This window comes from Cyprinodon tularosa, unplaced genomic scaffold (genome assembly GCF_016077235.1).
Source record: "Cyprinodon tularosa strain WSP-4 unplaced genomic scaffold, ASM1607723v1 ctg46, whole genome shotgun sequence".
NCBI classification, from domain to species: domain Eukaryota; kingdom Metazoa; phylum Chordata; class Actinopteri; order Cyprinodontiformes; family Cyprinodontidae; genus Cyprinodon; species Cyprinodon tularosa.
In genome coordinates, this window is record NW_024039185.1 from 530,864 (window position 1) to 544,564 (window position 13,701).

Sequence of the window (13,701 nt, forward strand, 5' to 3'; positions counted from 1 at the left end):
ATAGCTGCGTATTTGTGTGTCAAAAAAGCCCATATTGATGCATTTTAGTCAGACAGTGTGGGTGTATTTCATTCTCTTTGATTCATGATTTCTTTCAGTGGATATTTTTAATTCACCTGGACTATCCATATATATATATATATATATATATATATATATATATATATATATATATATATATATATATATATATATTTTGCATCCCATTGTTTTACTGTAAATGTGTTTGGTTTTACACATCTAAACAATGACACTGGAGTTTACATGTCCCTCTATGGATTAATGTGAAATACAAGTCGTCTTTTTCCCCTCCTATCGCCTGCATGAATTAATCTATATCTTTATATATGTTTGCAACTATGAGTCGTAAATGAAAGATGAATTTTTCATGTGGTGGTCATAATGCTTTGCTTGTAGGAGTGTCTCTCCCGCTCGTATATTTATGTGCTAATTTACAGTGTGTTCCTAACATCTGTCAGCTGCTTCACTTATTGTACTGCTGGTAATGCCACCCCCCCCCCCCTGTGTGTGTGCGTGTGCATTCAGCAGGTGAATGGTTAAAATGCCGCCTTTTTCTCTCACTGATTGTGAATAGGAGAGAGGATGACTCAGGAGGGTACATAATAACTCCAGTTTCCAGTAAAGCTTTATTGCAGCCAGTTCTAAGGGGACCCTAACCTCATAGCCAACAGTGATCATCCACAGACAGTTGCTCATTTTAAGGCCCTGCTTGTCAGATCATGATCACCACTGCTCTGATAGATGATTGGAAATCTTAAAGTAAATGAAAGAAATTGTTGTTTTTTTTTTGTTTTTTTAACTACACAAACTCTGAAACCACCAAGCGGCCCCCCCAGGGGACTAGCAGAGGCCATGTTTTCCCCTCTTGTAGAAACGCACCATTAAGAACCCGGTGGATCTATCCACCCACTCTGCGTTACTTTGATCTTCGAAGAGTCAAAGCATGATGGAGGACAGGGTGAGAGAAAAAGGACCGAGGTGTGAGGAGCAGATGGCTGGAAGGCGGCTGAGCGTTGGCGAAAACAGTAACATTGATGGAGAACACACGAGAAATGGACCTTAGTAGGGGGAAACCAGTGATCGTCTGTTCAGTGCTAAAGTTACAGCTTGATGTCGATGTCTGGATCTGGGAGCCTGCAGGCCCGAGGCTCATGACTCTGTGATTTAGCAGCCAAACTTTGTTTTTACTCGCATGCACTGCCAGATTAGCCGCACCAGACCTTGCTGATGTGTGTAGAGAGACTGCGTCGGTTATACTTTTATTGTGTTATTGTTGCTTTGATACCAGTGGGCGTTTCAGACGTAGATGCACAATGCTCTAGCAGTGATGGAGATTCCTGCCAGATATTTAAAAATACTACACGTGTAGAAATGAATGAAACGCTTGCATTTTGAAATTTTGCATTATGTCTGAAATATAATCATGTTATCCGTACGGTTGTTTCCCATGCCAACGCCTAGGTTTCAGGGCTGTTGATTTGAGCAAGAGAAATCTTAAAAATTCCAATCCATTCAAAACTTGTTAAGATTTTTTCACGCACGGGTTTTGTGCAGCAGATCCCTCCTGCTGTTTTCATTAAACACAAATCCAGATTAGTTGATCCTGGAGGCTGAACCTGACAGCTAGACCAAAGAGTGATAAAAAAAAAAAAAGTCTGAACTACCATTGTCATAAATTTCCACTTCTTAATGTTTAAGAAGTTCATAAACATTTTTTCCCTCACCTTTAAACTCTTGCCTTGCTGGCTAGGGAAGAATTTTACAAAAGAGGAGATCATTATTTATATAGACTTGTGATTCTAGTTTTCAACATGGCTTTTCTTTTGTGTCTAGAAGTGATTTTCATGTATATAGATGTTTAACAAATAATGAAGATTTAATTTAAATACATTGATTTATAAAGGGTTAATTCAGAACAAATGGCCTTGATGCACTTTTTAAGAAAAAGTTGTGTGTCTTTTTTTCTAAACACAAACAGATTCTAAGACAATTAAATACATTTTAAGTTGATCTTGGCTATGTTTTACATTATAAAAAGCCATCAGATTGCATTAAGTCTCTAACTTTATATTGATTCCTCTGATGCATATTGTGACAGTGGAAAGGAAGAAATATTGTGCATAACTATAACCAGTCTCATGATATGGGATTTAAGAAGACACAGCATGCACACAAAAAATACAGAACTTTATGTCAGAGAGACGTATAATGTTAATGGCAGAAGAAACTCCTTAAATTACTTTTATCTATGATAAAAAATCTAAAATCCATGCTTTATATAAAAATTTATTTAAACAGGTGATCTGAATGCAAACATTTAGCCCTTCACATAGCCACAGAGTGCATTATAAAACATTTCTGCTACAACTGAAGGAGCTCGTAATGATCATCTTTTTGCAGAACCTCACTTTAATAAGTCTAAACTACTCCTTCAAAAAGCATTGTCCTTTGACGCTGCCACAGTGGAATAATTTCTGAATCTTTTTATTCCCAGATCAGTTCATTGGTTTCTGTGAAACCAATTTAGCTTCACAAACCAAATCAGCTTTGAGCTGCATGTGAGACAAATATCTATAATTTCTGTCAGATCACAGAGCCCTGAAGCTCTCTAACCGAGGCAAAGTGAATTGACATTGCTGGACAGTCAAATCCAGCACTGAGTCATAAGATGAGTCTTTGTGTGGCTGCGCAGAGTCCATTTAACTGGTCCTACATCGAAGTAACCGCTTGTAAAGCAGAGTCCCAGACATAGTAATGGAATAACGCAGGAAACTGGCTGAGCCAAAGCTCTAAACTTCTCCTAATCAGGTTGCATCGCCCCTCACAGCCATGGCTGTTTTCTGTCCTGTCAGTACAGTTTGTTTATACAAGCAGCACCAGGGTTTATAGGCGCGTCCAACTTCATCATACACATAATTTGAAGTGTCATGTATGACCAGTAGTGTTGCTCAGAAAGCAGTGGAGCAACAACCATTCCAAGCTGCCACAGGCACTGAAAGCGGATGTAACAATTTAAGTGCATTTGGTCGTTTCTGTTGTCAGGGTATGTGCATATTTTTCTAATGTGCTCTCCCCCCGGCTCAGAACTTGTCAGCTGCAGCTGGATCAGTCTATGGTGTGGAAAGCCATCTCATTATGATACTAACTGTTCCCCCGCCATCAACCTCTATGTAAACTAATGCATCCTTTATGGCCTCCTCTAGCCAACCTATTTTATTTTTATTTTTTTTCTGCTGCAGTGTGATCATCACAACTTGATACAGTGTAGCTATGTTCAAAATAAGAACAGTTCTTATCTGCCATTTAGGCTTTAAATTCATTTAGCTGTCTTTCCATTTCCATTTTATAAATCTTTTTCCCTCCATCCTGGTTCCCCCTCCTTCTCTGAATGCTCCCTGTTCTCTACAGCGACTACATCATTAAGGAGAAGACAGTGCTCCTACAGAAGAAAGACAATGAAGGCTTTGGCTTTGTACTTAGAGGAGCCAAAGGTAAACCTGTCAGTTTGTTGTCTCTACATTTCTTGAGTTGATCTTCCTCTAATTCTTCTGTCTTTTTTTTTCGTTCACCCCCTCCAGCTCAGACTCCCATAGAGGAGTTCACCCCAACGCCAGCCTTCCCTGCGCTGCAGTACCTAGAGTCTGTTGATGAGGGGGGCGTGGCTTGGAGAGCGGGCCTGAGGATGGGGGATTTCCTCATCGAGGTAACTCTGGTTCTTTAATATATATATTTATAATCTGACAGCATAAAACAATCTGTCGATAGATGCAACTTAATGGTGCTTTCTTATTGGGTCTTTAAAGCCTATTAAAGGGAATAATGGAGCAGCCGGTTGCAAATCTAGTACAATTTATAGATGCAAGTTCATTGTTACCAGTTGTTTAGATGTGTAAAGTATTTTGTTTTAAAAGCTTCATTTTACACTGAAAAATCTAATTTTTGATGCAAGTATTTTTTTTCAGTCGGAAGGAAATCCCAGGTTTAGTAAAAATGACTTGCAGAGCTGATTGTAGGCCAAATTCCTCTAAAATAATTTATCCCTCTTTAAACTGAGAAAGACAAGAGAACATGCAATAAAGTAAAGCTAATAAAGAAGGGCACTAGTCAAGCTTGTCCTGAACTACAGACGTGATAAAAGCAAGAGGAAATGTGACAACAATAATATTAATAATTGAACTTTATTGATCTCACATTGGAGAAATTTACCTCTGCATTTAACCCATCCCCTTGGGGAGCAGTGGGCTACCATTGTGCGGCGCCCGGGAAGCAGTGTGGGGTTAAGGGTCATGCTCAGTGACCCAGAGTGGCAGTCTGTGGGAGTGGGGCTCCATCTCAGAACCTCAGAATTTCCAAGCTGTATGCCCTCACCACTATGCCGCCTCTCTCCCTATAAGATAAATATCCAACTTTAGCAAAGTGCTATGTCCTCACCAAGTCTTAAAACAACCATCTTCTCGCTGAGGATATAACAGAAAAAAGTATTTTCTGTCCTATTTAAAAGGAATAAATACAAGACTTTAATTGAAGCCATGCTTTGATCCAATTAGATATGTTCTGTGGCTGTAGTGGAAAACAAAGAATGTTAAAGTAGTCGTCTTGCATGGTTCTTCGTTTTCAGATCTAACTTTTGCAACATTTCCATGTACCGTTTTTGCAATTATCCTAAACCTGCCTACTGTCGAGCATATTCATTTACTTAGGTGTGCAAGTAAGTAATCGCGAGGTATGACTAGAAATGCATTGTATGAATTAATGAGCTTCATCACCGTCCTGCTTCACAGCAGTGACAAAAAAATGGAGCTCTGGCTCTCGGTCTTATTCATACCCCAGAGAAACAGGAAGACATGTTTTGTCGATATAAAAATTCCTGAGACTCTGATCCTCTTAAAAAGTACATAAATAATTTATATCTATAGAGGGTATTTAGTTAAACTCATACACATTAGATACATTTTCTTATAAAACAAATATATTTACAATAAAGGTGTTTTTTGTTTATGGTGTGAAACGATGGAGCTTTGATAAAATGTTTTATATATGTATATATATATACAGTGTTACCAATAAGCGTGTCCACTTTTGTATATAGAGATGTTGTACATTTTGTTTTGAGAAGCTTCTCTACCTGTAACCAGTGTTCTTTGTCATTTTGGCAAGAAAATCTTAAATCACAGCATTCTGACTTTTTATTTGTGTGTTTGTCATATTTCCTGTAGGCCACATTTAATAGGCATCTCTGAAAATGCCAGTTTTCAAACCTCTATCAAATCCGACACTCACTTCTAATTGTTATTCAAGATAGTATGAGTCACTAAAGTAGCTGCTGAAGCTTCGAGACGAGCCGTTTACTGCAGGTTCTGGCTGAATTGCAAACAGTTTTGGCCAAAACCTGTAAATTTAATTTAAAAAAAAATGCAATTAAGTGTATTTAGGGTAAGATAAAGCATTCTAATCCAAATTAGGTTGTAGAGAAATGTGCTTCTGTTTCTTTTTTTTTATTTATTCTATCCGTTTTTATAACTATATAATAGATTACCAGAATGCATCAGTTATTTTGTGGTTCTCTGGGTTTCTCAGGTAAACGGCCAGAATGTGGTGAAGGTGGGCCATCGTCAGGTGGTTAACATGATCCGACAGGGGGGGAATAGCCTCATGGTGAAGGTGGTGATGGTTGCTAGGAACCCTGAGCTGGAGGACACAGCAATAAAGAAAGGTAGGAGTCTCATTTTCCCTGGAAGGAGCTTTTCGTGTTATGTTTTGCTTACGATGATAAAGGAGATGATGTGTTTACTTCAACCCTAAAAGCCCGTTGAAATGTGGTTGCTATCGGTGACTAGGTCTGTTTACAAAAACCCAAACATTTAGTATTTGGCTTGGTTTCCCTTGGCAGCGCCTCAACAGACGAAAAGACTGACCCCCCCTGCCATTGCCCTGCGCTCAAAGTCTATGACATCAGAGCTCGAAGACATGGGTAAGATGATACTAAAAGAACAAAATATAAACACCTAGATTTTACTGAGACCTTCAAGATATAATTTTTAATGAGTAATAAAAGTTGCATATTTTGGGAAACAAATCTTTAAAAAACTATTACGCAGGCATAAACATTTATTCCTGTAGATTTCTGAAAATTTGTTGCAGTACAGCCTTACATTTTAGTGTATTCAACCAACATCACACAAATAAATAAAAACAGTGGAACCTTTCAAAAATGTATTCAAGGTATTCAACATTATTCGATAACATACGCACTATGAATTTAGCCCTCTCTACTTTAATAACGCCAAATAAGATTCAATTAAATCAGTTGCCCTCATAAGTAAACTTGACTGCGACACAGCTGTAAGAGCAAGAAAAGGTTGTTCTACAAAGTATATACTTTGGATATTTAAATACAAATGCACACTTTTCAGATTTTTTCTTTTATCTAAAGACGGAATCAAATCCATTTATCTATTTCCTTCTTTTTCAAAACTATGAACCACTGGGCCAGAATCATTAAGATCATTTTAGACAAAAACTCTGTTTTCTTCTGTACTGAAGTACACAAAAAAATCTTATAAAGTCATTTTTTTCTTCAATTAGGAGGTAAGTGAGAAACTTTGCCAATGAAACAAGATAATTTACACTTAAAATAAGAAAAAATAATTGCATTGTCTTATTAAAAAGTGCTTATTTTCTAATTATGTTAATTAAGAGTAAATAAACTAATTCCATTGGCAAATAATCTTATTTATCTGCCCAGAATAAGACTAAATACCCCTAATTTAAGGATTTTTTTTATAGTAAATGTAAACCTGCACTTATTTACCTTTACTTAAGTTAAGAAGATCAGGGGGTACTTTTAGTGTTTTTTGTTTGTTTTTTTTTTTTACACAGGTATCTTTACTTTTACATAAGAAAAGAATATAAATACATTTGACACATAGAAATACTTTGGTGACGTGCTTTACAAGAGCTGACGCAGACTGACACACCAATTATCCAGCAAAGTGCAATTTGATCTAGCTGCTCTGTTTTTAACAGAGCTGTTTTTAACAGAGCAGCTGGAAAAAGCAAGAGTCTTTGACTTATTTGCATTTCTGACACAACCTGTGAAGAAGAAAGGTGATAATTAAACAGTAAGGTTAAGATATATAAAAGCTGTAGGATGATGTGTGATGATACATTTAAATTTATTGTAATAATTCCTTCTTTTTATTTCTTCTTCACCAAAATGTGCTGCATACAGTGGAGAAAGGTGGGAGAATAGCTCTTTGTCCTCTCATGATCATGTCTGTCTCCATCACCATCCCTGTCATCACATCAGCATTCACACCATAACATATGTCTAAGTATGTATTTCAACCTTTCATCTGCTTATTCTATGTGTCTGCATAGCTGTTCTAGTCAGACCTAATCTGTGTTTCCCAAATTATGCATGCGGCAGCTGCCTCTCCGTGGAAAAAGAAAGCAGGTGTATATCAGATTTATCGTTAGTCAGATCAGCCCCTGAGCTTTAATTAAAAGTTGGTTTGCTTGATCCTCTTTTTTTGCCTCCATATTTTGCAGAATATGAGCCTTCCCAGGGTCCTGATAAGAAGAGGACAGTTTATCAGATGGCTTTAAGTAAGAATCATCTCCCACTGCACTTGTTTTACCAAGGGAGGTTTTTGACACTAAAAAGGGTCAAGAGGGTCCTCCCTTTATTTCCTTTTCCTTGACTGTGTTTCTCTCTGTTCTCTTTCTCGTGTTTTTCTCTCTGTGTGTATGTGTGTGCTTGCTTTGCTTCTTCTTCAGATAAACTTGATGAAATATTGGCTGCTGCCCAGCACACTATTACATCAGACAACCAGGGCCAGAGGGGTCATGGAGGCAAGAGGGACCGGAGCAAGAGCATAGTTCCCAACGTCTCCAATGAGGTACCGTCAGGAAAACTCCAAACAACTAAGTTATAATGGTCAACCAGATGTAACACCAAATATATATTATAAATGTAAATATTGCACCTACAATTATCATAAATTAAGGAATAATGTTAAATAGCACCACTATACACTTGAGGAATAAATCACACATTTTAAATTTCAATATGTTGCTTGTTTTATGAAATAACTTTTATTATGTTATTGGGTAAAATGTTGTTGTAGCATTTACACTGCGTCAAATGTCTTTAGGCAATGCAAACAATACCTTATTATAAAAAATGTAAGTGCCTTACATAAGAAAGGGTAAACTGTCTTCACCACACAGATTGGTTCTTGGTATTCTCAACCATTTTGCACTATAAGAAAATCTAATTTTAAACACCAGTTGTTTTCATGATGCATTGTTTCAAATACAGTCAACATTTTTTTACTGCACTGCCTCAGCAACCTTTGTCTCCTTTTTACAATAACAAAGATTGGCATTAGACTCTATCCTTATGTAGTTTATTATTTATTCATCATTATTTGCTCTTAATCCAAAACAATATCATGATTTAATGCTTAATTGGAAATAGATGCACAGAATGTACTGTTGCTAAAAAGTTTCAAACCCCAAATTAGGAATAATATTAACTTTCTGGTCAATTGGAGTCTATCCTGGTATAGTAGTTGTAAACACATTTGTAAATCGATATATTATTTTGATGAAAGGCCTACTTAACGGTTAAGATTGTTTAGTGGTTTATCAGGAAAATTCAGACACCTCTGCTTTTATTAAGCAGGTGCAATCCCCCGCACTAAAAGAAGTCAAAGCCCTTAAATAGTGCCCTTATATATGAAACTTTATATATATATATATATATATATATATATATATATATATATATATATATATATATATATATATATATATATATATATATATATATATATATATATATATATATATATGTGTGTGTGTGTGTGTGTGTATGTGTGTGTATGTATGTATGAGCAATGCAGGTAAAAAGCATTTTCAGTTCTATATGCCCTGCAAATTACAGGAATGACTGCCAACAGACCACCCACATAAAATTAAAGAGTTTGAGTCAGGAGGTGCCTGTTCATTTACAGACAAGGACACATTTATGGGCACACAATCTAATATGTAGGTTGAACCAGAAAAAATATATATCATAGAATTTTATAAATATATCATAAATATGTTGATTTGCAGAATAAAAACGCAAAAAAAAAATCGAACCCCTAAAATGAATAAATATATTCAGGATGTGGGGGGAAATTATACGAAGAAGCATAAGCATTAGAAAGGTGTGCATGAACTCTTGGAAATACCATGAAATTTAAAATAAAAACTTGGGTTTCACCAGTAAGTTACTTAACTATTTGCTTAAGAGGGTCGGACATAGGATTAAAAAATGGACTGCCACTCTGGGTCTCTGAGCAAGATCCTTAACCCCACACTGCTTCTCGGGTGCCGCACAATGGCAGCCCACTGCTCTCCAAGGGGATGGGTTAAATGCAAAAGTAATGGGACAGTGGATGTTAGAGTACCACTAAAAGTCAAGTTTAAAATAATATATTGTAATCTTGAGAAATGTTTATTATTATAAGTCAAAGCCTGGAATTTTCTAAATGTTTATTTTGTTATTTATTTGACTTCAATAAAACATCAGCAGGCAATTTTTTTTTGCGTGTAAGTTTTGAGTCTGTTTCACCATTAAAGACAGTTACAAGAACGTCTTGCACAACATATGGTTTAAATATCAGATTGTCACATTTCATTACATTCAAACATATATTTATGTTGTTTTGTTTGCTTTTCTTTTTGAAATGTGCTCAAACACACTGAAGCAACCGTATGAGCAACAATCATCTGTGAGCATGATGCAGACTGGGCAGGGATTTGGCTACAACCAGGCCCATTTTCAACCAGGCCACGGACCTCAGCATGCGGTCATGATGCGCCAAAAATCCATTGGTAACTACATTTGTCATTGACAGATTACTTTAACAATGATATGAGTTTTCTTTCTTTGTTGTGGTAATTTTGGATTTTATGCTTTAGGTGTTACAGAAGAAGAAAGGCAGCACCTCCACCCACCTGCTATGAAACTAGCTCGTAGCCTTTCAGTGCCAGGACCAGAAGACATCCCACCGCCCCCCAACACGTCAGCCCCTGAGCCACCTTTATCAGCAGGCCCTTATCCTGGGAGAGGCCCTGCTATGCCAATTCCCCCAATTTCTCAACCCCACTACCAACTCCATTCACAGTCAGCACATCCTGCACAGCCTGTCTGGGAGATGGGAGGGCCTGGTGTCATAAACCAACAGGTCATGGTGCCTACCCTCCGCAGGCAGTCAGATGGACTGTGTATAAGAGAACCAGAGGCACCTAGAAGAGGTGGTGGTAAAATGGGAGGGCTGAGGAGAGGATACAGCAGTGCCACACCACCAACAAGTGCAAAACCAAAGGCCCAACAGACACAACATCCTGCACAACTCCCCAGCCGAGAGCAAGTTGGACGAGATGGAAGGGGGGTAGCCAGGCGTGGAGGTCGTGGGGCTTTGATTAAGCAGTCAAAAGTTGAAGATGGGCTGAGACAACATAGGGGTAAAGGAGGTGCAACCAAAGAAAAGAGTTCCATCCCCATCCCTACTATCATTGTCAAAGCTCCATCCACCAGCAGCAGTGGTCGAAGCAGCCAGGGTAGCAGCATGGAGGCAGAGCCCTCCCAGGATGTAGAGGATCAGACTTCTGGAAATGTAAACCAAGACAACTCCAGCACAAGTCTACCCTCACCACTGACCCCCTCACCACCTCAACCAACTACACCAAATTCTTTGCCTTCATCAAGCGTTGCACCCACTGTGTCTTCTCAGCAAAACCTTGAAAAGTTGGAATATACATCAACATTTGGTACAGCATTTAGCGGAGGAGGGACACGCAGGGACAGAGAACGATTAAGAGATATGAGACGAAAGAGTGCTTCATTCTTCCAATCATCAGAGGAGGACATCCAAGGAGAGGCAGGAGGTGGAGCAGGACAGGGAGGAGGAGAAGCAGATGAGGCTCAGGTTCAGCCTTTGCAAGGCCCAAAAATTGAGGTGCCCACCCCTCGAATTCGGCCTTCCAAGTCTATAGATGAGGGCATGTTTTCTGGAGAAAACTACATGAACTATTCCAGTAGCATGCCCCCCGCCTTTGGCCTTCCAGAGTACTCTTCACCTATCCTTAGCCAAGATGGACAGCCCAAGTCAGCTCCCTCAGTCTATGGAAACCAGCCTACTACAACTTTTATTCACCCACTGACAGGGAAAGTGCTTGACCCCTCGTCCCCACTTGGTCTGGCACTAGCTGCAAGAGAACGAGCTTTAAAAGATGACCGTAGGACACGTCGCGATGATAGACACTTTGGCAGGCAGTTGTCGACGGTTGGATCCTTCCCCACACCTATTCAGACCCCAACACCTTCATTATTTGCAACCCCAACACAATCAACGTATACTTCTCCAGTGTCTCTTCACCTTGGATCCCCCTCTGTCACCACCTCACCTTCATCTTTAAGTCGGCCACAGTCACCAAGAATTTTACGTTTAGGAGGAGGTGGGGAAAGGGTGGAGAGAGAAAGAGAGGGGGGACCTAAGGAGGGCCTTAGAGTTCGTTTTTCTGAGGACAAAAACAGCCAGTTTCCCACACAGTACTACCCACAGAGCAGCAGAGAGAGAGAAAAGGAGATGTATGAAAGAGAACATGCTCAGCCTGTTCAGCCTCCTCCCCCGCCAGCTCAACCTGCCCCCCGTAGACCTTCCTATCTGCATATGGAGAACATTCCCAACACAAGCTATATTCCACAGTATACTGTCCCCACAGCTCCATCGCAGACTAATGACACAATGGGAGAGGCAAGAGCTGGGGCAGGTGGCCTAGGACTAATGGTTCTGCCTCCACCAGCTCCCTCAATTGATGTTGATGAAGAGTTTGTTTTTGCAGATCCCTTACCCCCTCCTCTACAGTTTGCTAATGGAAAGAATGAGAGAGCGCTGGAGTTCTCTCAGCATCATAGTCATCACATTTCCTCTGTTGCTCCACCTCCACCTCCACCTCCTCCATCTCCCAAGCCCCAAAATCCTCCACAACAATCTTCACAAGGTGGAGACTCTGCCACCTCCAGCCTCACTTCCTATGATAGCGAAGTGGCCAACCTCACACAATCTGCACTTTCTCCTTCATATCCATCCCCACAGATATTTGCACCATCATCCACCACCACCTCCTCAGCAGCTACTGTGCCTACCACCTCAATACACAGACCCCAACCTATGTCTCATTCACACCCTTTCTACAGCAGCAGTAATGACCCGTCCATTGGTGTTCAGTCGCAGGCCCAGGACAGAGGCACAGCTACCCTTACTACTACCATGACTTATGCTACAACTACGATGACAGCAACTGCTGCTGCCACAACAACCACAACCTCTCCAGCATCCTCTGATTATACCATGGCTGGGGTCAAAGTGAGCATTAGCACAGGAAATAAAGAAACAGATCCTACTCATTCCAGTGCAGTTATTCCGAAGAGTGGAGATTGGCAAGATACAGTGGTGGATTCTGGAATAGAGGAGCTGGACAGCCATAGCAGTAGTGACCATCACCTAGAAATGCTGGGACTAAGTGGCTTGAGAGGAGAGAAAATAGGACATGGAGGCAATGCACAAGGAAGAGAGGGAGAAAAAGTCAGTGATCATCAGGATACCTGCATAACTTACAGGGGAGGGCAAACATTTGAGTTGCACACCTCCAAACTGGCAAACCCTGTCTTTCCAAAGATGACACATTACAAGGAAGTGGAAGGAAGGGGCCAGCCTATTGCATTACGTAGACAGAACAGTACCAACCCAGCCCCTTTGCAGTTGCAGAGACAAAGCCACCCCGAAGATGCCAGTTTAGATAGAACTCTTGTTGATGACAGAAAGCACAAGCAGAGTCGACCCAGAATTGAAGATGGCTTTAGCTCTGCCCTAGCTGCCTGTTTAGAGAGGCCAGTGGAGCCTCGATCAGTGGTCTGGGGTGACATTGCTGAACATGAGCAAGTGGGAGTTCAACACGGGGGTATGGTTATGGAGGGCCGCAGGCTTCACTCACCTTTTTCTGGTGTCAAAGCCAACATCATCAATGAGCTGAGCTCCAAGCTTCAACAGATGAGTAGCATGAGGAGCATGGATGACTGGAGCCATGCTCCTAAGTCCCCCAACATACATAGGTTGGTTTGTTTTTCATCAAACTCTATATTATTCAGCTGTCTAAAATGGGGGTAGCTTTCTGGTAAAATTTAAAAAGAGGTGGTTATAATTTTATTTTTATTTTTTTTTACGGTGGGGTTCTATTAGTGGCTTAACAATATTTAAATTGCACATTAAATAAGTAACTAGTGTGTTCATCTTAATAAAACAGGTGTGTTAACCCAGCTGGGGCAAGACACAAAACTAAATTCTACAGCACTATTTTATTAATAACAAAGAAATTATAAGGATGAGCCATCAAAACTGTCCCAGTTTTCTGATCTCTGGCTTTTGTAGAGCTTTGACATACTTATAACGATTTTAACCACTGCTTACATATTATAGATTATTATAGATACTATATTATGAGATGATATAACATTCATTAGCTGAACTTCTTTTATGAAATGAAACAAAGCAAATTTGGTATACTTTGTTCAGTCTTCCTAATATCTGCTTTCCTACAACTTTAGAAAACAACGGAAAAATC

At 39.6% G+C, this 13,701-nt stretch overlaps 1 protein-coding gene across 1 annotated transcript in view; it reads left to right on the forward strand.

Moving 5' to 3' along the window:
* LOC119793748 (SH3 and multiple ankyrin repeat domains protein 1-like) overlaps window positions 1–13,701 on the forward strand; it is a 74,695-nt gene that overhangs the window by 49,990 nt on the left and 11,004 nt on the right. Inside the window, exons 18-27 of the mRNA XM_038300989.1 lie at window positions 3,430–3,512; window positions 3,600–3,724; window positions 5,599–5,734; window positions 5,912–5,992; window positions 7,253–7,261; window positions 7,451–7,477; window positions 7,573–7,629; window positions 7,801–7,922; window positions 9,783–9,909; window positions 9,997–13,192. Of these exons, the coding sequence (XP_038156917.1) occupies window positions 3,430–3,512; window positions 3,600–3,724; window positions 5,599–5,734; window positions 5,912–5,992; window positions 7,253–7,261; window positions 7,451–7,477; window positions 7,573–7,629; window positions 7,801–7,922; window positions 9,783–9,909; window positions 9,997–13,192 (3,963 nt within the window). The remainder of the gene's footprint in view (window positions 1–3,429; window positions 3,513–3,599; window positions 3,725–5,598; window positions 5,735–5,911; window positions 5,993–7,252; window positions 7,262–7,450; window positions 7,478–7,572; window positions 7,630–7,800; window positions 7,923–9,782; window positions 9,910–9,996; window positions 13,193–13,701) is intronic.